The 25,865-nt window shown below is 39.5% G+C and overlaps 1 protein-coding gene across 2 annotated transcripts in view; it reads left to right on the top strand.

The window, feature by feature from the left end:
* The window catches only part of PRKAR2B (protein kinase cAMP-dependent type II regulatory subunit beta), a 107,744-nt gene that overhangs the window by 62,211 nt on the left and 19,668 nt on the right, over window positions 1-25,865 (top strand). For both annotated transcript variants that reach the window (XM_024761138.1, XM_024761147.1), the window contains exons 3-5: window positions 7,216-7,268; window positions 14,455-14,538; window positions 24,613-24,719. In XM_024761138.1, coding sequence (XP_024616906.1) covers window positions 7,216-7,268; window positions 14,455-14,538; window positions 24,613-24,719 — 244 coding nt within the window. The remainder of the gene's footprint in view (window positions 1-7,215; window positions 7,269-14,454; window positions 14,539-24,612; window positions 24,720-25,865) is intronic.

Raw genomic sequence — 25,865 nt, forward strand, 5'->3', positions numbered from 1 at the left:
CCCATTCTTCATTAACTATTTAGGGAATCTGTTTTTCTGCAAAGCCTTGTTCTCTGAGCAGCAGGTCACCCCTTTCCCTTCTGTACTCCTACATACTTTGTGCACACCTCCATCGCGGCACTAATGTTATTGTGGTTATTCTATTTCTATTTTCTTGTTTTCTAGTCTGTGATCGCCTAGAGAACAAATGGTTTATACATGGTACATAGTTCTATATAATATTTGTCAACAAGTACCTACTGTATAGCACAGGGAACTCAATATCTTATAATAACTATAACTTATAATAACTTATAATAACTTAATGGAAAAGAATCTAAAGAAAGATACATGTATATAATAATAAAGATACATGTATTATAATAACTTATAATAACTATAATGGAAAAGAATCTAATAAAAGATACATGTATGTATAACTGAATCACTTTGCTGTATACCTGAAACTAACACAATGTTATAAATCAAACTATATTTCAATAAAAATTAAAAAAATAAAGTGATATAAAATACATAGATGTAACAACTTACATAGTATAATACAGAGTGATAATATAGGTATTTTGCATCGTTCTTTTTTGCATCACCCCCCACATTTCAAAAACTATTTTTCTGAATGAATAAATCAGATTTCCTGTGGGTCCTTTCGCTTAAATGTGATTTGGGATCTAAATGTGAACTTCTGTATTTTGACATATTGTCCAAATGCTTTTGCTTTGTGAATTACACTCTAAGGTGATCACTGATATGTCACAGCAGATAGGTACCAAGTTACCTGGGCAAAAATGTGAGTGAATCGGGGAGGGGGAAAGTCTATGCTTTGTCATTGTGCCTCTTCCCTTTACTTACTTATAACTAGTAGACCTGTATACCTGTGTTGTGCAATCTTATTTGTATCATTGCGTCTACCCCAAGTCTTCTTAGACTTTTTCTCCCTAACTGCCACACCCCCCATGAGACTTTAATACAATAGATATACTATATTTCTGGTTAAGAATTGCATGTATATCTATGTTTTACATTGAAAAAAAGGGTTGTTTTTTTTGCCCCTTCCTCCAGCTAATCTTCTTGTTGGAAAACGCATGCCTTAAACTAGTATTTGTAAAAGGTACATTTATTTCCCTTTGTAGGAGGACATTTCCACTTCAATAAGCTAAGTTTAACCATATTGAATCAGAACTCTGTTGTCTAATACACCTGTGCTTTTATAATAGCTTTATTTTAATCTGATTATCATTTAAATAAGTGTGCTGGAATCTTAGTGTATTGAGAACATTGGGAAAGTAAATTTCATATATTTTGTAGAAGTCCATTTTCCCCTAGGTTTTAGGCCTCTAAACCATGCAGTCTTTCTGTACAGGCCACATTTGCTTTTGATTCCTTCAGCAAATATTTATTGAGGGTATACTGTGTGCAAGGCTCCGTGCCCAGTGATTCATGGGGCTCGGTCTGCTTCCTTTATCCTTTGTTAGCTTTGTCAGAGCGCACAGGGTTATGTAAACTTGTCCAGGTCACAGTTGTTTTGACTGTACTGATTTTTATACATTCCTGACAAAGTATAGTGGGCACTTGGTGAAAAACCCTGGGAGTTGGTGTAATCCCTTGTGCGGTATAATAAGAGGGCTAACTTGGTCTTTGTCCCACCGCCTGGCACAGAGCTTCCAAAACCCTGGGGATCTCCTGAGTTTCTTTGGTGTGCTAACCAGTGATTCTTGGCTCAGGGGCTCCTGGATAACTTCAGAATGGGGGCTGGTCCCAGAAAGACCAAACTTTGATTGGAAGCTTGGAGCTTTCAGCCCAACCTCGGAGAAGGGGAGAGAGAGTGGAGATGGGTTTAATCACCAAAGGCCAATGATTACTTGGTGCCCATGTAATAAAACCTCCATAGAAACCTCTAAATGACAGGGTGCAGAGAGCTTGCACAATGGGGAGCACATCAAAGAGCTGGGAGAGTGGCACACCCAGAAAGGGCATTGACCCCCTCCCACTATATCTTGCTCTGAGCATCTCATCCATTTGGCTGTACTTGAGGTGTATCCTTTATAATAAACCAGTAAGAGTAAGGAAAGCACTTCCTGAGTTCTGTGAGTCATTCTAGTGAATTATCAAACCTGAGGAGGGTGTCGTGGGACCCCCCAGTTTACAGCTGGTCGGTCAGAAGTATGGGTAGCTTGGGAATTGTGATTGGTGTCTGAAGTGGGGGCACTCTTGTGGGACTGAGCCCTTTAACGTGTGGGATCTGATGCTAACTGCGGGTAGGTAGTGTCAGAATTGAATTGAATTGTTGGACATTCGGTTGGTGTCAGAGAGTTGGAGAAATGGTGTTGGAAAAGACAACATGTGTTTGGCACCAGGAGGAAAAAAACCCTTGTCCCTTGTCTACAGTTGTCTGGCTGCACCAGTGCACATTACACTGTCTGCAATGTGGGAAACTACTTAAATTCTTGGAGCATTCTAGATGACTAATGTGTTATCGAAATACACATATGCACAACATGACAGGAAAAACTCAATGTAGGGTTCACATAAAGAAAAAGACTCTGCTCTTCATTACTGTGTAATTGCCAAACAAAGAATAGAATATATAGCTTCAGCTCAATTTCAGATTGCCCAGGAGGGAGGGGGCACAATTCAGAAAAACATTCGAGGCAGCTCAGGTTATCTGGAGGCTTTGGTTTGAGGGTCCATCTAGACATAGTCTTTCATCCATTCATTCCTTGTATAGATATTTACTGAACTCCTAATCTCTGTGCTTGGCCCCTTGGTGAGCAAGATAAAAGGTCCTCATTTTCACTCAGCCTCTCTGTCCCCATTTTTTTGGACAAATGGTGTAGGATATTTTAACAAAAAAGAACAGCTTTTTATTCATTCATTCATTCATTCTACGTGTGTTTGTTTGAGAGTGTATAATACAGGTAGACTATTGGGAGATGTTTAAAAGAGACATTGTGTTTGCCTTCAAGGACTGTCAAACTTGTTTGTTCATCAGTCAGTCATTCATTCAAAAAAATGCATTGAGCCAGACACTGTGCCAGGTCAGTGCCAGGGAAATATAGAAATGAACAAAGCACACAGTCAGTCCCTGAAGGGCTGCAGTTCCAGCCTGAAGGGGCAACAGGTGGTAATGTCTTCAGTAGAGTGAAGTGTGGTAGGTGATGGTAATGAGCTGTGCCCACACTCGAGGGACAGTGCAAAGGGAGCACAGCAGTGGGGTATCCTGAGTTAGCCCTGTGTAGGTGAGAGGTCAACAGGTGACTCTTAATCTGACTTTTTAGTTGGGGCTGGAGAGAAGGGATGGCTTGGAGAGGAGGAGACTGTGTCAGTGAAGATAAGGAGGTGTGAGCCACCATGGCTGTGCACAAAACTGCAGGTGCTGTATTTTGATTTGGGTGCAGGAGGTGGCAGTAGGTGAATTTTAATATAGTGAAACAGTGCTTCCCTGGTGGCGCAGTGGTTGAGAGTCCGCCTGCCGATGCAGGGGACGCGGGTTCGTGCCCCGGGCTGAGAAGATCCCACATGCCGCGGAGCGGCTGGGCCCGTGAGCCATGGCTGCTGAGCCTGCGCGTCCACAGCCTGTGCTCCGCAGTGGGAGAGGCCACAACAGTGAGAGGCCCACATACCGCAAAAAAAAAAAATATATATAGTGAAACAATTTCACATCAGTGCCAAGAACTAAACCTTGTAATATTGGCACAATAAATGGTTCAATGAAATGGATAGCCCAGAAATAAACAAACATGCGATAAGGTAGGTATCACAGATCAGAAGGGTGTTAAGTAATAAATAATACTGGGGCAATTGATAAGTTATTTAGAAAGAAAATAGATTCTTACTAGTGATGATTTTTAGTCAGCATTTAGGGGCTTGAAACTTAGAAATTAGAGGATTAAGATTTCATTCTGTGAATTAAAACTTAAGATCAACACTAATGGGTCAAGGCTCTATATAACAGGTTACCTCGAAGAACATAGTGTCTTATCGACGCTGTCACCTCACTGAACATATAGATCCTATGACAGTGGTTGACTTCACGGACCCCACCCTCACAAGGGCCTCTAATTTGGTTTAGTGTTCTGCTCTTGCCCTCTTAAAAATCTTAACTTTTGAAAACGGGCGTATATTTTCATTTTGCCCTGAGCCCTGCACATTATGTGTCAGTCCTGCCAGTGAGGTTGGTCAAACATGGAAACAGAAAGTTACGGAGTCAGGCTTTAGAGGTAGATGCTGTCCTGCTTTTAGGAAAGTTGCAGCAACACAGTTCAAGAGTCTGGGCCACAGGAGCAGGACCATGTGTACTGTGTATGGGTGCCTTGGGCTGTCCCAGACTGACGCATTCAATAGTCAATTTATTTGACAGACTCTCTCTTCCTCCCATCTCCTTCTCACCAAGGAACCTTTTAATTGTGATTTGGCTTCTCCTGTGGTCTTCCTGCAGGGACAGAGCTGGCTGGTCACGCTGACTCCATACTGATTCGGGAAGTTAGTTACTAAGCTGGCATTCTGGTGATATGCGTCAGTGAGGTTCTTTAATGGGAGCCTGTCCCGGGAAGACGGTCCCCTTCTGTTAGGTTTCTGAGGCGGAACGCTGATGTCCAGGCATTGAGCTGGTGAATTCACCAAAGCCGTCGTGCACAGAACAGTGGTTAAGGACAAGGCCTTTGCATAAAAAGGAATGAGGTTCTGACACCTGCTACAACATGGATGAACCTGGAAGCCATCATGCTAAATGAAATAAGCCAGCCACAAAGGACAAATATTATATGATTCTACTTACGTGAGGTACCTAGAATAGTCAAATTCATAGAGTCTGAAAGAAGATTAGAGGTTACCAGGGGCGGGGGACAGGAGGAATGGGGAGTTGCTGCCTTATGGTTTCAGAGATTTTGCTTAGGGTAATGAAAAAGTTTTGGATATAAATAGTGGTGGTGGTTATACAACATTGTGCATGTACTTAATGCCACTGAACTGTATACTTAAAAATGGCAAATTTTGTGTTATATATATTCTGCCACAGTTTTTAAAAGTTAATAATGTAGTATACCAAAAAGCATTGAATGCACGCTTTTCATGGGTGAATTGTATGGCATGTGAATTATATCTCAATAAAGCCATTTTCTAAAACATTAAAAAAAAAGAAAAGAACAAGGCCTTTGGAGTCAGCGAGACAGCCCTAGGGTCAAGTCCTGTGGTGCTACAAGATGATGTACGATGTTGTGTGATGTTGGCCAGGATACGTAACTGTGCCCCGTTCTTTCATCTGCCAGGTGGTGATATGACACCTATCTTAGGGTTGTTGCGAGATTGAAGGGGAAAATGTACACCAGGTCAGGGTTTCTCAGCTTCAGCACTGTTGACATTTTGGACCAGGTCATTCTTTCTTGGGGAGAGGCGGGGAGGGAGCTGTACTGTGCAGGGCGGGGTGTCTAGCAGCATCCCTAGCCTCCCCCAGCAGCTTCCTCTTAACCTCCCACAACTGTGACAACCAAAATGTCTCCAGACATTGCCTAAATGTCATGCTGGGGGGCAGAATAGGCCCTGGTTAAGAAGCGCTCACTGGCTTAGGTGTATAGAGCAATACATGGAGAAAGGAGAGCTACCAGCAGGTTTTGTAATAGTAATGACAGTCGTTGAGCTAAAGATGACAATACTCCTGAGACCATCCTGAGGCCCCTGGAAAGACATTTGTCAGCCTTTCACCTGTCCTCTGCTCTTATTTCTACATCCATGCCAGAATCAAGTCCACATGGATTAAAGGGTAAATGTGAAAAGGTCTACCTTTACAAACTGAAAGAAGAGAAGTTACAGATCTGTAGATTTGCAAATAAAGAAGATTTACAAATACCAAACTCAAAAGCAGTGGTACTTTTGTGATGTTTAAAATTTTAAACATCATATTGGGGTTTAAATCATATTGGGGAATTTTCTTCCCTGATGTCATTACATTAAAAACAAACAGCATGCATAATTGATCAAAAAAACAAAGACAAAAAAACCTTGGTAATTATAGTTAAAAAGCAAACTGGAGGGAATTCCCTGGTCGTCCCCTGGTTAGGACTCCGTGCTTTCACTGCCATGGCCCTGGATCAATCCTTGGTCAGGTGCCTAAGATCTTGAAAGGCACATGGTGTGACCAAAAAAAAAAAAAAAGCAAACTGGATAAAATGATTATAAGAAATATGACAAAGTGGTATTGAGAAACTGGTGTAAGTCAGAAAGAAAACCAAATACAAAAATAAATGCCTCAGACATAGGGACAAAAGAGGAAATACAGTCAACTTACAATCATTTGAACATTGTTCAAATTCAGTAATACTTAAAAATTTAGATCTTTTTTTCATTTAAATTGGCAGAGAGTTTGAGCATTAATATGTAAGTCTGCGGTGCCATTTAGAGGAGTCTCCTTACACATTGCTTGTAGGACACTGGATGGGTATAATCCCATTGGGAGGAAACATGGTGATAAATATGCCTTAAAAGTTGTCATACCTTTTAGCCCCCAAAATAACATTTGGGAATAATTCCACAGCATAATCTGAAATGTAGACAAATGTTTATGCATGAAGATGTTTATTGCAAGGTTGTTTGTTAACAGAAGCCAGCTTCGTGTCTAGCATTAGGGGTGTGGTAAACTATAGCTTATGGTAACTAGTTAGCAATCCTTAAAACAATATTTACAAAATATTTCTAATGACATACAGAATTCTTAAGTGTTAAATGAAACAGCAGGTTTTAAAATTGTGGATGCGGTATGAACTCAGCTCAGAATAAAGACTGGAAAGGAATATGCAAAATATTAATAGCATTTGTTCCTGGAAGATTGAGTTATGATAATTTATGAAAGTTACTCATAACTGCTTGATTAAATTGATCATTTCAAAGCAGACTTAGACTGTGTGTGTTCTTTCAGGTAATTTTTTGATCTTATGCATTTCTGTAACTTGGAAATGAAGGTGAAAGAGGTTAGCTATGTTTCTCTGAATAAGAGAAAGGAAGCATTTATCAGCGTCTTAAAGTGCAGCTTTATATTTTAGTAAATTCCTTATAAATTGCAATAGCAAACTGGCTTTGGGGGGTAGACTGCTTGCCCTGGATGAGGTGAATTAATGGTTTTTTACACCACAGCCCTCTTTTTGTTCACTAATTTTTCAAGATATATTTATTGTAGCATGTTTCTTGGTGAAGGAATCTTTAAAATGTCCATTTTTATTTTTATAGTATGTGCAGAAGCTTATAATCCTGATGAAGAAGAAGATGATGCTGAGTCCAGGGTATGTAATTTACTGAATGCGTTAATTTTAAATTATACTCCCGTATTGGATAAAGAAAATAATAATAGAAAAGATATTAACAGGCATATAGGTTAACAGGGGGCATAATGGAATTATTTTGACTGTTTCTTTTCCTAGTCTTATCTCCTGATAGTTTACGTCTTCTTCATGTTCTGTATAATTACTTCAATCCAAAGCATCTCTCTCTTTGGATAAGAGGAAAGATGAACATAAAAACTCACTGAAGTTGTGGTTTTATTTCTCTTGCAAAAATATAGTCTGTGATGAAAAATGTTTTTAGCTATCTTTCCCAAAGTGATAATGTTATTTTTCTTAGACAAGTAAGTATTTCTAGGAAAGAAAAGCGCTGGGAAAAGCCTTCTGCTCCTACTGTTTTATCACAACAGGAGCTTACTCTGAAACAGCAACAAAAAATCACAGTAAAATTACATCTAAAATGTCAGTACAGCAGTTACTGTGTTTTAAAATCTGTGAGTCTGATAGTTTGCTCAGAAGCTGATTTCTTGGAGGTCTTAAAATTTTCACAAGACTTTGTCCAGTTTGGTTTGAACCAGTTTTTAAGCTGTGTCCTTTAGCTCCATTCTCCTATTATTTATTTAGTAGAAAGTAAACTCAATAGGAGATTACTGAGCCTGGAAATGGAAAGTAATCATGTACTTTTTTTTTTTTTTTTTGAGTACATACTTTGCAAAAGTTTGTTTTCTTCTATTTGGCCTTAAATAAAAACAAAAATCTGTTTCTGTAGCTCTGAAAAATACTAAAGTAAGATTGAGTTTTAATATAGAAAAGCAGATACTGGATCCCTAAGTCATTACATCATTAAGCTCCCTGAAATATAAATAAAATCCAGTGGTAGAAAGATCAGGAGCTTTAAATGACACATAAGATTTTGGAGAAAATCCCATTTCACTCCTGTCCCCATGGGGATTCGCAGCACCAGACTTGCAGTGTTCATTTCTCAGTACCATAACTTACATATTTTGATCAGGTCCATAAATTCCAGTCTGAAAATTATGTTGCCTTAGGATCAAGGTATCTTCTCTAATGTGAAATGTGCTGTTACCCCTCCATGTAGTCTGAAAAACCCTCCCCTCTCCTACACTTTATTTATGTATCTCGCAGAAACACTAGTGGGTGACTTCGAAGACAGTGTTCTTTGTGTATAAATGTATATGATAAAACTTGATAATTGAGATGTTTGATGAGCTAGTTTAGCTTAGTAAAAATCTAAATTGGAAAGAACATTTAAAAATACAGTTTGAAAACAATATACAGTATCTCATAAACTCGAAAACTGTTAGCTACCATTTGGTCCACGTGATTGATAAGGTGGTTTGGCTGGATCACTCCAACTGATTTCTGACAGTCTTGTTGGGGAGGCTATACCAGTTAAAATTCATTTGGCTGTGGGAAAAAAACAATCACATTGAGATTAAATACAAAAGAAAACATTGGGGAATTATTGGACATATGCTTGGATATCTTGCAGAATTCCTGAAAGTGTTAAAGAAAACCCTAGGCTGTGGCTAGGAGGCAGGAGCCAGCCCCCTCTGGGATCCTTTCACAGCATTCGTGCAGCACCTAAGAGTATCGACATTAAAAGGGACTCAGCTGCCCGTCACTCTTATTGTGTCTCTCTCAGTTCAAAATCCCAGCTTCCCCGTGGAGAGTTTCTCACAGACTTGACTTTGGCTGGGGGACCCCACTTATAAATGAGGGCATCCTGCAAGCCCACTCTTGGGCATATACCCAGAGAAAACTCTTAATTCAAAAAGACACATGCACCCTTATGTTCATAGCAGCACTATTTACGACAGCCAAGACATGGAAGCCACCTAAATGTCCACTGACAAAGGAATGGATAAAGAAGATGTGGTACATATATACAAGGGAATATTACTCAGCCATAAAAAAGAATGAAATAATGGCATTTGCAGCAACATGGATGGACCTAGAGATTATTCTATTAAGTGAAGTAAGTCAGACAGAGAGAGACAAGTATCATATGATATCACTTATATGTGGAATCTAAAATGATGTAAATGAACTTATTTACAAAACAGAAATAGACTCACAGACATAGAAACAAACTTAGGGTTACCAAATGGGAAGAACGGGGTGGGGTGGAGATAAATTAGGAGTTTGGGATTAACATATACACAGTACTATCTATATATAAAATAGATAACCAACAAGAACCTACTGTAGCACAGGGAACTATATTCAATATCCTGTAATAACCTATAATGTAAAAGAATCTGAAAAAATATATATTGTATATATACATATATATAACTGAATCCCTTTGCTGTATACCGGAAACTAACATAACATTGTAAATTAACCATACTTAAAATTTTTTTTAATGCTTAAACTTTTTAAAAATGTTTAAAAAAATAAATGAGGGCAGTTCCTAGAGAAGGAGGCATCTTTGTGGGTTGGGCATTCACCCTGAGTTGTCCCTGTAACACCCTTCAATGTTACTTTAATTTTTTAAATTAATTTATTAATGATATATTAATCATTATAATGAAGTGTCTTGGGCTCTCCATTAGGTTGACTCTTCTCTACTAAAAACTAATTTTTTTTACATACTAAAATAAAATATTAAACATTTTAATAAATATTTTAATAAATATTAAATATTAAAATATTTTAATATTTTTTGTCTTAGATACTATAAGGCACTTGTACCATAGCCCTTGGAAATGATTATTACAGGTTTCAAAATTTAATTGGCTCTAAACTGATACTGGAAAATGTCTGTAAGGAAAACATGAAGTGTATTTTGATAAACTAACATTTCATTTGGACATTTTGTCTTATTTTAGAGACCCTATTTATATTATCAAATCCCAAAATCTCAGAGTAGTATAAATAGATACTTATTCTTTGATATGTATTCAAAGAAAATTCAAACACTTAAGACTGATTTTTGGAAAACAACAAATTAGATTTTGGTTGGAATACCTTTAACAAATGAAAATATAAGGGTTATATACATCTAGCATGTAGAAACTGGCAGAGAAGAGCTGGTAAATTTAAGAGTGGAGCATTTCTTTCTTCTGTTATTCCCTGAAGTGTTTTGGGAGTGCCTTCTGCATATCTGGCCGGGTGCTGGGTATACAGTGGTGAGCACGATGGAGTTCTTGCCATCTTGGAGCTTAGGGTCTTAATAGCAGAAGCCGACCACAAGCTAGTAGATTAACAGTCACAAAATATGAAGTGCTAAAAAGACAGTGTAACAGGGTGTAGGAATTAAAACCAAACCAAACCCCCCAGATCAACAGCGTCCCTAATGAAATGGAATAGTTGGAGAAGGGCTCCTTGAAGTGAGACCAGAGGATGTACGTGGAGAGTGTCTTGCCAAAAGCCCAGGAGTGCACTTTGGGTTGACCCAAGCCCATCAGAGTGGGAGGAGTCGGAGGCTCTGAATAAAGGCAGCTGTGGCTGAGGCTGAGTGGCTGAGGTGAGGGTGGAGAAGGAGTGGGGATTAATTCTCTGTGAATGTGATGGACTCCATTGAGGTTTTAATCTGGAGAATGCGGTGTTCTGATTTAAAGTTTTAAAAGATTATTTTCACCTCTGTGTGGAGAATAGATTGGACAGGTATGAGAATAGATTGGACAGGTATGAAAATATCTTGTACAGACTTGCCTTGCTTAACAAAATAGATGCACGGTGTTTCCTTTAAAGAAAACATGTAAGTCAGTGTTACTTACTGTTTTTCTAATTTTTTTTTAATTGAAAGGCAACAGAGGTTATGGCAGGAGTTGACAGACTTTTCCTGTAAAGCTTTTTTTGGGGGGAATTTTACTATTTTCAGAGAATAAATAGTTTAGGCTCTGGGGGCCGTGCTGTTTCTGTCACAACTATTCAGCTCTGCTGTTATAGCAGGAAAACAGACATAGACAACACATAAATGAACGGCTGTGGCTGTGACCCATGAAAACTTTATTTCTGGACATTTGAATTTGAATTTCATATAATTTTCATGTGTCAGGAAACATTCTTTTGATTTTTTTCCCCCAATCATTAAAAAATGTAAAATCATTCTTAGCATAGGGGTCATGCAAAAAGAAATTTGGCCTTCAGGCCATGGTCTGCTGACCCTGGTTTCTAGTATGAACTCTGTGGCCAGCCTACAGCTGCGGTGAATCCCAGCTCTACAGCTTCTGAACTGTGTGACATGGAAGAAGTTACCTGGGCCAGTTAATTTTCTTACTTTTTTTCTCTTGAGAGATCACACAGTATTTGTCTTTCTCTGTCTGACTCATTTCACTTAGCATTCACCTGCTTCATGGGGTCTCTTACTAGGATAAAGCTAGTAATAAAGCCCTTTTTAAATTTTTAAAGCCCTTAAAACAGTGCTCGGCACATAGTAAGTGCTACATCAGTATTTGTTTAACCAATGAGATTTTTATCCCGAAATCAGAAATAAATTTTAATAAAAAACAAAGTGGCCTCTAGTATAATAAAAATCACATTCGGGCACATTGCCAAGGCCTTAGTTATCCAGATGCAGATCTTGTATGTCGGATCACACCAAACCCAACAGAAGGAAATGAGTCTGTAGAAGTAGGAGAGCGTCTTCTGAGCAGTTGGTACAGGGCAGGGGAGCCAGAGCTTCAAAGATTCACCCGATTTCTGACTGTTTGCTTTCCAGGACGCAGAGCAGGATTTTCATGGCCGGGGGTGGAGGCTATGATAGATAACGGACTCTGGGCACTGAGGAGAGATGGCAGGTGGACAGAAGAAAGGAAAAAGGGAAACAAAGAGGAAGGCAGTAGACAGTAGTAGGGGTGGCAGGATGGAGAAACAAGATTTGGACATATGAATTCATAAGAAGAGAAGTAGCTGGAGAGAGAAAGAAGAGGAAAAAGGTGGGTTTTTAAAAAATTTTTATTGACATATAGTTGATTTACAACGTTTCAGGTGTACAGCAAAGTGATTCAATTATATATATAATTTTTTCAGATTCTTTTCCATTATATATATATATTTTACATCTTTATTGGAGTAGAATTGCTTTACAATGGTGTGTTAGTTTCTGTGGTATAACAAAGTGAATCAGCTATACGTATACATATATCCCCACATCCCCTCCCTCTTGCGTCTCCCTCCCACTCTCCCTATCCCACCCCTCTAGGTGGCCGCAAAGCAGAAGGTGGGGTTTTGTGTGAGGTGTTAATACAAAGTGAATGGGTCAGGAGAGAAAGACAAATTGATGACAAGGGTAAAGCAGGTACAAGCTGGTGTTAAAAATGATTTAAAAAGACAGTTTAAGTGATACAAACATTATTTAACACTGCACGAAGTGGGCAGTCTCCATTCCCAAGGGTCCAGAGAGCTGCAAAATGGGGTGGAGGGTAGGAAGCTTTTATAGGATAAAGAGTAAGGAACAAGGAAGTAAGTGTAGAGCCGAGATTTGGCCTGGCTTTTAGGGATTGGCTGACTGGATACACTGTGTTTCTGGCAAAGCGGGGCATTTATAGGGACACGAGAGTTATCTGAGCTTTGGTTTGCTGACGTGGCACCCCGGGCAGAGGTGACTCCATCTTGGGCCTAGGAAGTCATTTCAACATCAGCGACACGTTATTCCCAACCTTTTCTCTCTGAGGATAGAGCTGCTCAGCAGGCAAACGTTTATGATTGCTTCAGTTCGAAGTTCCAGATGGCTTTTGTGAAGTGAGAAATAACTTCTTGTTTTATTGTGTTAGCCTTCCTTATTTGAAGTAGGCACGTGTGAATTTTGGTTGGCATGATTTAGTTCATATCCAAATTTTTAAAGTTTTTTGTATAGCAGTGAGTTCTTAGGCAGGAGGATCTGCTTTTTCTGGGTCCACGTGCCGTCGTAGAATCTAGGTTGAGGTGAATATTGATTAGATAGGAAACAAAAATTTGCATATCCCTTACCCTTAGAGGAAAAACTGCAGCAACGTCCTCTCTCACTGGCTAATAGTATGTAGCAGTATACTGTGTATACTGCTTTTCTGTGTGTGTATAGTATATAAGCAGTACACGCATAAATAGTACACATATACCGTACATTTCCTCAATTGTTCTTGGGCCTCTGATTTTTAGCCACGTGAGATGGGTTTGAAATGCCGATTTTAATTTCCCGTCACGCGTTTTGATGCATTCACGGGCACAGAGCTCACCGCTGCCTGATCCTGGTTGCTGTGATGGTGGGGCTCCTGCTCTTCAGCATCTCTTCCAGTCACTCTGTGTGTCAACGTTAGAATAGGAAAAGGTGGTGTATGGGTCTCCAGGAGACCAACTCGATGTCTTCTGCTTTTAGGACCATCTCTTGCCTCGCAGACTCATCTTACAGTTACACAGTACCCGCGTTCGCAGAAGAATGGGCCTTCGGGGCCAAGTCCGTGAGCCTTCTGCTGGTCGGAAGGGACTCAGGAGAGTTGGCTGGCCGCACTTACAGAAGGCGTTCTGTTGGCCTTTACCCTCGGGAATGAAAGTTTCTGAGCAAATAGTACACTGGTTTTCTTTGAACTCGTTCTCAGATGAGCGCACCAGGACTGTTGGATTCATTCTCCCTCAGATCCATAGTCTCCTTGGTGTGACAGCGCGTGATTGCTTGCTCCCTGTAGAAAAGCAATCTCCGTGGGCGTAGTTATTTTATATACATTGTGCATAAAAATGTATTTAACATCTAATGCAATATACAGGTAAGAATTTACTCACTTCCAGAAACTTTATCAAGTTTTGAAGGAAAGAGCTACATCCTGAAAGAGTATTAAATTCAGTGGTAAAGAGTATGAAACAGCATTAGAGTATTAAGCAGAATAAAGGCAGTGTGTAGATTTTCAACATAGCTGTTACAACAAGTTGTCCTTTTGTTTGTTCCCGCTGGCTGTGGAGCCTTGGTGTTTTTAGTGATTAGCCAATGCAGACCCTCACAGAATGAACTTGCTAACCTGGGGGAAACACTCCTTTGAAAAACTTTCAAGTACTGTATTGATGAATGCACACCACCTCCCTGAGACGAACTGTATTGCTTTTCCCTATTTAGCAGGCTGGTAGTTAATGTCTAGTCACCTAAAGTGAACCTCAGCACTAGCCGTTCTTCCTTCTAATATCCTGCTAGGAAATTTTATCCCTTAAGAGCAAGGTGAGTAGACTAATTGTTAATTTGGTGTCCTTTTAGATTATACATCCCAAAACTGACGATCAAAGAAATCGATTGCAAGAAGCTTGCAAAGACATCCTGCTGTTTAAGAACCTGGATCCGGTAAGATAAAATCTCAATAGTAGCAACGGTGTTTTTTCAGCGTCCGTGTGGAGAACCGTGCAGGATCTTGGATTTCACCCTCTTTACAAGCTAACATCACCCAGGGCGATGTAAAGGCCCCACTGCAGATGTCTGCACAGGAAGTGGGTTGTGTTCTAGGAGCTGGGGAGGTCACTGCTGTCATAGCAAGGAGTGAGCGCCTGTTTCTCGGCAGAAGGCTTCTCATCCCTCAAGGTTACTTGCTGCAAACACAGCCCTGAGAAGTGGCCCAGGTGAAGAGAGGTTAAGGCTTTGCATTCTTTGCCCACTCAACAGGAACACGTAGGGATGTGCAGGGCCCATGGGGGAATGCCTCTTTCATCACCCAGTAATAGTCATTATTTTAATGTATGACTTTCATATTATACATATTTTTAAAGTAAAGTTTTACTTGGCTTTAGAGGTAGAGAGATTTTTTTTTCTTTGTAAAGATTTTGAAATCTCTAGTCTTTGGTTTGGGGTGTATTTCTAGAGTGACCGTACTGTTCAGACTTTGCCCTTCACCCTGACCTAAATGCTCTGCTTCCTTCATCATGGATTATGCTTATTCACTGCTATATGGTCAGTTGGGAAAGAGGCCCTGCTGCCATGTTCCCCATGTGAAACCTGAGTCAACTTTGGTAATTTACCTCGATTCTTTTTTTGGTCAAACTCAACATCTTAATAGTTTTCGGATTGATGCCCTAGAGAAGAACGCATTAATCAAGACCCACTCTTTTAAGATGAGGTCTTTTTAAAAAGGCAATTTTTATAAAGAGGAAAGTACTGCTTTATACAGTGTCTTCTATGCTGGGTCATATTATACCCTGAAATTATTTTTAAAAGCTCTTTTGTTTCTAAACCATTTATGCTAATGTTATGTCCTCCAGGATCACAGATTATATTGTGTGACTTTGGAGATTTTATTTTAGGGCCACGTAATACAAGTTTTGTCCACTTTGGTCCACGTCCTCTAGAGTTATCACCAAGTCTGCAAAACTAGGAGCTCTAAAGAAAGGGTTGCTGGTGGTTCTCTCTCATAATGGAAGAATAAGAGATGAGATTAAGATAGAAAATTTAGGAATTTCTTTTATGAATGGAAAATCTTCCTGGTAGTATTAAATAGTAGAATAAGTGACTAAAAGGAACTTGTGAAATTTTGATGGGCTTCCAAGTAATCTCAGATTTCATTTATCTAGAATGATAATGATTCTGTGAAATAAAGGACACGAAACTATGATCTCTAATGATCTCCCACCAGAATGAGACCAAATAATTATTAGTGGAAAGATACAACTTTATGTGTGTATAAGATGATAATTTTGCTATTGGAACTAAACTAATTATTTAATTCTTTTGCTTCAGATACACACAGAAGACAGCTGTGAAATTAATCCTTAGTTTTATCCTTAGGGGTAGGCTTCAGCCAAGAAGGTTCTGTATTTTCAGGCCAGAGCTTTGCATGGGAGAATTTCAGGGTCACCAAAAACAGTGCTTCTCAAGCTTTAATATGCCTATATATCATCAGAGGATCTTGTTAAAAATGCAGATTCTGGTTGAGTAGATCAGTAGTGGAGCCTGAGAGTCTGCATTTCTCACAAGGTCCCAGGTGATGGCAACGCTGTCAGCCCGCAACCATACTTTGAGTAGGAAGGACGAGAGCCCAATGTGAAAATGTTCGAGGTCAGTATTTTGGTACTACCATATGTTATTTTGTTTGCATGCTTCCCTATTCAATTCAACCAGTATTTTAATGCTTCAGCAGTGACCGAACAGTGATACTGTGGAGTCAAACACTAAGTGATGAACAGGCATGAGTGAAATCACTGCCAGTGATAATTTCCTGGCATGCTGCCTATTCTATTCCATCCTCTAAACTAAATTGATTTTTCTTGCCATTTCAACTTTAACTCTTTTAAAGCATTGTGAAAATTTTGGTTGCATTTAAAGTAATTAAAAAAAAAACTTTTCCTGGTGTATTCTGGCAGGGAGCATCTTTAACTAAAATGGTTATTTTTATAAACATAAGTGTTTTTTAAGCCTCTTTTTAGATTTTGCTGCTCTGATGAAGGTCTTCAATATATATATTTTAAAGGTCACAGTTCATAGGGACAAAAAAGAAAAAGCCCGTTGATGGAATTACAGAGTTCATAAGTTATCATTATTGAATGTTTTATAGGGAGGAAGTAAATATATTTACATTGTTGTTTACAAAAGACCTTTTTTGAATTTGAGCTCATACCATCTTGATTTATTTCCCTACTATCTTAAATCCTTCTAAGAATGATACAAAATATAAATAAGTAACAATTAACTCTTCTCAGCAAATAACCACCTGGAATAAGAAATTTTTCCCCAAACATAGCAGATTGAAGATTTTAAGTTAAGTTCATATTTTAAGCAGCTTTCTAGTTTTTTATTGTATACATTTTTTGTCATAACCCAAATGCATTTAAATTGAATTATATATTCCACTTATATAATCTGCCTATCATATAGCAGCTCCTTTCAGGTCAATTCCTTGACCAACCACTGTGTTCCAAGGCCTGTATGAAGGCGTAGGATGCCACAAAAATACTTAGACATGGTTCTTGTGCTCTTGGAACTTATCATTTAGTGAGGGATTCAAATACACATACAAAGCAATTTGGTAAAACATGATAAATGCTGTAATACGGTCAGGGCGCTATGAGAGGATGAGGGTCTCTCAGCCCCACGTGAGGATCCAGGAAGCTGGAGAGGCCACCTGAGACGAGCCTCAGAAAATGAGTCGGAAATCGCCAGTTGAACGAAAAGCACAGAGCGCGTTAACGCTGGTGTCTAAAGTGAAAGACATCCAGTGGTGGGGCTCAGACGTGCGCGTCGTGTCAGGAAGGAGCACCGTAGCAGTGGACACACACTATAGGCAGTAGCATTTTAAGCAGAGAAAGTAACAGTCAGGTGTGTCTGAGGTCACTGTGGTGGCAGGGTAGGGCGTGGAGTTAAAGGCGAGAGACGGATAGGTTAGGAACAAAGGAAAGGAGCTCAGTGAGGAGACCGCACGCCCTCCGTGCCAGGAAATGGATCCAGGAAAGAGCCGTGCTGCGGTCCAGGGAGAAGAAACGCGCCCAACTAAGGAGAAGGGGGGAAGGGATGGTTTCATAAAATACTCAGGACGAGCAGAAGTTGGTACCTGCTGACTGAATGAATCGAGACCTGACAGAAATAGTCTCGGATGACCCCCAGTGTCTGGCAGCGGAGGTGGTACCGTTTCCTGAAATGGAAAAACTTGGAAGGAGGAAGGGGAAGCCGTAATTACTAACCAGCAAGAAGAACAGTCTTGGCTTTGCATCCACTATCTCACTTGACTTTCCTCAAGGCGTTGTTTAGCTTGAAAATCTAGCACCTCCTAGACCTCAGAACAGTTTTCCTTAGCGTTCTGTATATTCATACATTGAGCACAGCATTTATAATTATTAACCTCTTTGAAGATGTTCTTTTCATGAATATTTTAATGCTCGACTCAGTAGGTCATTTTTCTTCTGAAATATTTCTAATTTTAGGCAAACTGAAATAATCTTCTTATGCTATATGATAGGCTCTTTGATTAATGGAGAGTAAATTGTTATTTTTTAAGGGAGTCAAAGCCCTTTTACCGAGCTCAATCTCTAATTTACATTCTGTAGGCGAATAAGATGTGGATTTCCTACAGTAGCTGTCAGTTACCGAGATAAGCCTCTGCATATTGAATATTTCCTACGTTCTTTTCACTCTGTGCATAATTATGGGGAAATTACATTTTGATTGACTAGAAGAGACACCTGTCACATAGAGAAGTTCTAAAAGAAATAGATGTTCTGTATTTTATCAGGGATTACTTTTTCATTTATCCATGTACAAATTCTTAAGCGTGATAATGTTTTAAAGTGCAGCTAATTCCAAGATAACAAAAAAAAAATTTACTATAGCGCTATATTTCATCCTTTTCTCCACTTGACATTCAGGGCTAGAGCTAGCTAATCAATAAAGCCGATAGATAGTCCCCCTCCATCTGCTCTAAACGAGTTGAAATATAAATAATAAGCAAAATAAAATATTAGTAAACCATTTAATCAAACTTCATAATTTTAATAGGTGACCGTATGTCGCCTGGGTTGATGAACTCCCAATTAGCAGCACATCGAGAAGGCACTGTCTTACTGCCTCCCATTGGCTTCGTCTTCAGCCCTGGCTGCTGTTTCACACATAGGTGCTGGAGCTTACACGGGAATCCAGGGAGGGGATGAAAGCCACGTCCTACAAACCCATCACCATCTTTCTTCTCAAAGTTTTTCTTACCCATGTAAAGATGTAATGTTGTATTCTCTGTTTAAATGGAGAGTTTGGTTTTTCAATTAATTAAAAAATTTAAATCAGTATGCATATAGAATTGACAAAAATTCAAAAGGAACAAAAGAGTAGTCAGTGAAAGGAGATCTCCCTTCCATCCCTGTCTCCCAGCAATCCAGTTTCTCAGGAGCCAAGTTCTTTTAGCACTATCGTGCATATTTTTCTAGGGTTACTCTATGTATATACAAGTATATTCTTTTTAAAATTTTGGTGGCAGCAAACTCTACACGTAGAGTTCTTACCCAGTTCTTTTTTTTTTCTAACAGGTAATCTGTATTTATAGAGTTTTCATATTCTTTCTTAAAATTATTTTTATCAGTATTTTATTTTTATAAAAGTTTAAATTGGTAACGTTTATGTATTATAAAGCTAAACGATGAAAACACATTGCGTTTTGCTGTTGTCTAATGTATTAACATTGTATATACAAGAAGAGGCACCCCAAATAATATTGAAAAAGAAGAACAAAGTTGAAGGACTCACACTTGCCAATGTCAAAACTTATACCTCAAAGCTGCAGTAATCAAAACAATGTGTTGGGCTTCCCTGGTGGCGCAGTGGTTGAGTCCGCCTGCTGATGCAGGGGACACGGGTTCGTGCCCCAGTCCGGGAAGATCCCACGTGCCGCGGAGCTGCTGGGCCCGTCAGCCATGGCCACTGAGCCTGCGTGTCCGGAGCCTGTGCTCTGCAACGGGAGAGGCCACAGCAGTGAGAGGGCCACGCACCACAAAAAAAAAAACAACTGTGTTACTGGCATAGGGCTAGACATACAGAACAATGGAATCGCGTTGAGAGTCAAGAAACAAACCCATACATCTATGGCCATTTGATTTCAACAAAAATGCCAAGATCATTCACTGGGGAAAGAATAGTCTTTTCAATAAATGGTGCTGGGACAACTGGGTATCCACACACAGAAGAACAAGGTTGGACTCCTACTTCACACTAAGTACAAGAATTAACTCAAAATGGATCAAAGACCTAAATGTAAGCTGTAAAACTATAAAACTCTTAGAAGAACTTTATAGAAGGGCCTCGTATTCAGAATATAGAAAGAACACTTAGAACTCAACCACAAAAGGACAGACAACCCAACTTTAAAATGTGCAGAGTTCTTGAATAATAGACATTTCTCTAGAGAAGATATACAGATAACCAATAAGCACATGAAAAGATTCTCAACATGGTTAGTCACTAGGGAAATACAAGTCAGAACCACAGTGAAATACCACTTCACCCCCACTAGGATGGGTATTGTTTTTTTAAAAAGGAAAATAACAGGTGTTGGCAAGGATGTGGAGAAATCGGAACCTGGTACATCGCTGGTGGTAAAGTAAAATGGTCCAAGCACTGTGGAAAACAGCTTGGCCGTTTCTCAAAAAGTTAAACATAGAATTACCATATGACTCAGCAATTTCACTCCCAGGTGTAGATCCAAAAGAATTGAAACAGGTGTGCCAATAAATACTTGTATATGAATGTTCATAGTCGCACTATTCATGATAGCCAAAAGGTGGAAAGAACCCAAGTGTCCATCGACAGGTGAATGGGTGAGTAAATTGTGGTGTGTGTTCGTATATATATATAGTGGAATATTTTTCATCCGTAAAAAGGAATGAAGTATGATATATGCTGTAACATAGGTGAACCTTGAAAACATTATAATGAGTGAAGTAAGCCAGACACAAAAGATCATGTATTGTGTGATTCCATTATATGAAATATCCAGAATAGGTAAATCCATAGAGACAGAAAACATATTGGTGGCTGCCAGGGCCTAGTGGGAGGGGAGAACGGGGAATGACTGCTTAATGGGTGCACGGTTTCCTTTTGCGGAAACGTTTTGAAAGTAGGTACAGGTGGTGGTTACACAACTTTGTGGCCACTAGTCCACTTTAAAATGGTTAATTTTATGTGACATGAAATATTACTTCATAAAAAATGTATATGTAATCCATCCGAACATGTTGATTTACTTTAGTTTTAATATTTAGTGGTTAGAACACACTTTAAGGATGAGTTTGGGATTAACATATACACACTACTATATATAAAATAGATAATCAACAAGGACCTACTATATAGCACAGGGAACTATATTCAATATCTTGTAATTACCTATAAGGGGAAAAAATCTGAAATGTATGTGTATAAGTGTATCAGTTTGCTGTACACCTCAAACTAACACAATATTGTAAATTAACTAGACTTCAATTCTAAAAAATGGTTTAAAAAAATCAGCTGTTTACAGAATCGATCACTGAAGCACCTCCTCAAAGTCCCTGGCTTCCAGAAAACAGTTTGAAAACCACTGAGCATGTGGAAGGTGGGGAGCCTGTCTTGACAGCATGTGGAAGGTGGGGAGCCTGTCTTGACAGGAACAGGGAGCTCATCTCTTTGCCCTGTCACTGCTAGACAGCTGTCCTTCTTAGGCAGGTCTTTACATTGTTCCAAAATCTCCAGAAACTTCCACCCAGCAGTCCCAGTCCTGGCCTCTGGAATCACCGACATCATCATTGTGGCTGCAGATAGCATGTGTTCGCTGAAGTTCCTCCTACATCAGGGTTTCATATTTCCTGATTGCCCTTCTTTGAGTGTTCTCGTGCTTGTCAGCAACTCCAGTAAAAGATAGGGGTCTTAAAATCCATACTTTTTTTTTTTAATAGCTGCATAGCTTTCCAATGCATGGATGTATCAAACTTATTTATCCAGAGACCTGTAGATAAACTTGAGTTTTCAATTCTTTGCTATTACAATGTACATTTTGCAGTGAAAAATGCCCATGCACATGTCATTTCACAAATGTGTTATAGAATAACTTCCTAGACAAGGAATAGTGAGGTGACGGGTAGCGTGTTTGAAATGATACCGACTGTTGACAGTGCGCCCCCTCTGAGACCCGTTCCCATCAGCCGTCTGCCGGAGGAACCCTCCTTCCCACACCGTCTCCACCAGTGTGTTAGTCTAACATTTTTATGTTTCTGAATCTGGCAAGTGAAAAAGGGTATCTCCTTTCAATTTTGATGTGCATTCCTCTTTATTTTGAAAGAAGTTGAACATCTTTTTGTGTTTTTAAGAGCCCCTTCCCCCTTTTCTGGAAGCTTTGCAGGTCAGGTCTGTATCTTTGATGTTCTAAAACCACACTATCGTGTGTGTGTGGAGGTTCTGGTCCTTGATTGTGCCGGGCCCTTGAGTGAGCCCTTTCAGTCTGAAAACGTATATCCTGTGGTTCTGGAAAATACGTCGCATATTTCTTTGATTATTTTCTCCCCTTTGTTATCTCTAATATCACTTTGTCTAGAGCTTCTGTCTTTTCATCTGTCGACTTTCTTTGAAGTTTTTATTTTAATTCACCTTCTTAGTTCTTTTACAAGAAAATTCTGTAATGGGGGGTACATGTTACACATTTGTCAAAACGCACCAAGTGTACAGCATTGCACCAAGGGTGAACCCAGATGTCAGCTGTGGACTTTGTATGATAATGATGGCGGTGTAGGTTCATCACTTGTAATAAATGTACCCGCTGGTGGGGATGTTGACAGTAGGGGAGAGGCTGGGTGGAGGCAGGGGGTTTATGGAACTCTGTATGCTTTCCGCTCCATTTTGCCGTGAACCTAAAACTGCTCTCAAAAATCAAGTATTTAAAAGGCAGAAAAAAATGTGGTAATCATGTTATCAGTTTTCAACTTACCCATTTTTCTCTGATTGGCTCTTTTTCTAAATAGCCTGTTTTTCATCTCATGGATATAACATTGTCTTGAACATCTCTGGGTATACAAAGTAGAACTTTCTGAAAGCTCATCGCTGTTCTTGAATTTTCTAGCTCATTTGGTGTCATACTGCTGTTTATAATAGTCTTGTAGGCTACCAGAGGGGCCACGGAAAGCTGATGTGGAGCCCTGAATAAGTATGGCAGGGCTGTCCACCAGTGTCCTGCTGGTTGAGTGACAGGGGGCCAGCTGTTAACATGGGGGAACCCCTCATCCCAGCAAGTGAAGGTCCTTGTTCCAGGGCACCAATCTTCACAGTAGCTGTTCTAGTTCTCTCTTATTTATTTAGCTTCTCCCAAGAACCTGACTCTGATCTTTTGTCTGGGAAGAATTGGGGTTAATATTTGGTTGCCAGGTGTTCTGTGTTCAGGGTTGAGGCATTTGGAAGGAAGGTATCAACTGATCGTGGAGGATTTTGAATCGGTCTACCTGTTTCAGCTGTGTCTCAGTCCCGTTCTGACCGGACCGGGTGTTTCCCAGTCTGGAGCCTCTGGAGCTCTGATAGGTGGTCAGTCCCTCCACACTGCAGGCCCACCTGCCCTTCTCTGGGCTGCATGCTCTCTCTGCCCCCATTTCACTTCCCTTTGCTCTAGAAATCTCTCCTCCGGTTTCCCCTTCCCATTCTCATGGTTGTGGAGTAGTACCTTGATAGTCTCTATGAAATGTTAATGGTGTCTCAAAAAGAAGAGAATCACACATGGTCTGTTCATGCTCTGATCCAGAATATTTTGTTTCTTCAACCTGTGTTTTCCACTTGCATCTTTTTCACCCTCTAATCTGTCTTCAGCTCCTTAATTTGTTTATACTACTAATTGATTTTGGCCTGGGAGTTACTTGAAGCCTTCTTATGACTTCTGACTTTTCTGTCACTGTGCACCATGCTGTTTCTCCATATCCATTTGTTTTTAACTATTCAGAGGTTTCTGAATTGTTCCTGCATTTGTTCTGAGGAAAGATTTCTTTTGCCTCCTAGTTCATTCTCACTAGGTAAGGTTTATCCTTAAGCCTTGACAAGCACACTTCAGCAGAATAAAAATTTTTAAATAGTTGCTGACTGATAGGTTTGATGTTTCTGGCTTCAGTTTTAATAAATCTGTCCTAGGGTGGTATATGGTTGCTTCTTGAAGAGAACCTTAGTGACAAAAGATAGTGGTGGAATATTGGCTACAATCTTTTCTGGTTTTGCTTTTGTTGGTTTGGTTTCTATTTTGTTTTCAGTGCTAAACCAAGAAGGATTGGAGTCAGGATTTAAATTCACTAAATATTTAGGTAATCTCTATATAAATTCTAGTGATGACTAAAATAGGGAAGTTTTTTAAAAGTTTAGGTATCTTTAAAAGATATTTGCAGTAGTTCTTTGTTAACTTGATCATATTAGTTGCTAAGGTTATATTTCACAAGGTATATGATGGCTTGGTGGTTAATTTTTCATATTAAAGTAGTGATAGTTGCAAATATTCTGAAATAGGCTAATTATTACTTTTATTCAGGTACTGAATACGAGAGTAAATATATAATCATCTGGTTTGTATGTGGTGAGGAGGACTATTCTGTGTATTTTTTTTTTTTTTGCCGTACGTGGGCCTCTCACTGTTGGGGCCTCTCCCATTGCAGGGCACAGGGTCCGGACGCGCAGGCTCAGTGGCCACGGCTCACGGGCCCAGACGCTCTGCGGCATGTGGGATCCTCCCGGACTGGGGCACGAACCCGCGTCCCCTGCATCGGCAGGCGGACTCAACCACTGCGCCACCGGGGAAGCCCTCTGTGTATTTTTTTTTTGACAAGACTTAATGGCAGTGATGATATTTCCATTTCTTTGAGCTTGTTCACAGAAGTATAAGCTAATTATGGTTCTTTAAATATAAAGCTAAACATGTTCTAGATAAACCAAGATTGTCTTTTCTTTTTTGAAAAATAGGAGCAGATGTCTCAAGTATTAGATGCCATGTTTGAAAAATTGGTCAAAGAAGGGGAACATGTAATTGATCAAGGTGATGATGGCGACAACTTTTATGTAATCGATAGGTAAGTTTTGTGTAACTTCACTGCTGAAAGGTAATGAACCTTTTGTGGAAATCTCAGTGGCTATTATAATGCCTGACAGATTAATGTACGACAATTGCTATTCCCTTTTTACCCATATTCCTGTGTAACTGGCCCTACACACCTACAGTGAACCCATGCAGTGAAACCGTGCTACCTCATCGAAAGAGGCATAGTGTTTGGAAGACTGGTGACTTTTGGTTAATCTAGAAATCTGTCATTTACTGGGAGCCTCCTCATTTGTTAACTTCTAATTGAGAGGTAGTGATGCCTGTTACAGTTAGAGATGGCTGTTACTGTGAGAATAGCAGCATAATACAACATCTGGGATATTGAATCCATATAACTCAATCTGTTATTATGTTTTCTAAAAAGTTTCTTCTGTTATTACTTAATGAAGTAAAACATGCTAATGGTTTGAAAGATTCAGGTATTTCAGAGGGGCCTAAGGTGAAAAGTTAGTCTCTCTTCCTACTGCTTTAGCATCATCTAATCAGCAGAGTGAGTAATTTGCGTGTCTTTCCAGAAATTGTTTATGCATTATCATATTTGTCTGTTAAAAACTCTGTAGAGAAGTTATTTCAGTGAGAAGGCCTGCATTTATGTTGAAAATCTAATTTCAGAAAGTTTAAGTTGTGCTTGACTCCATCCAAGAGCAGTGTGCTTTTCAGATGTAGAGAACAAACGTATGGACACCATGCAGGGAAAGCGGGGTGGCTGTGGGGGATGAATTGGGATTGACATGTACACTCTGATGTGTATAAAATAGATAACTAATAAGAACCTGCTGTATCAAAAAATTAAATTAAATTAAATTAAAATCAGCTGTAAAAAATTAAAATAACATTAAAAAAAAAAGAACAGTGTGCTTTTAGCAATACTTAGGTAACAACCCTAAGATGTAAAAGGTGCGCAACCTGGACTGAGTCTTCATTTCTGCACTTCTGTAACATGGTGATGAGGTGTTGATGAGACGTTTGGATTCCCCAAGCACCCCACCACCACCAACGCCCGCCCTGTTTGCATGGAACACAAATCATCTCCCAGCCTGATTTGTCGGATTACATTTGCTTCCCTGGGCCAAGTTGTGTTCTACTCAGAGGCTCCGCAGAAAATCCCCCCCCCCCC

This window comes from Neophocaena asiaeorientalis, unplaced genomic scaffold (genome assembly GCF_003031525.2).
Source record: "Neophocaena asiaeorientalis asiaeorientalis breed wild unplaced genomic scaffold, Neophocaena_asiaeorientalis_V1.1 scaffold508, whole genome shotgun sequence".
Lineage (NCBI taxonomy): Eukaryota > Metazoa > Chordata > Mammalia > Artiodactyla > Phocoenidae > Neophocaena > Neophocaena asiaeorientalis.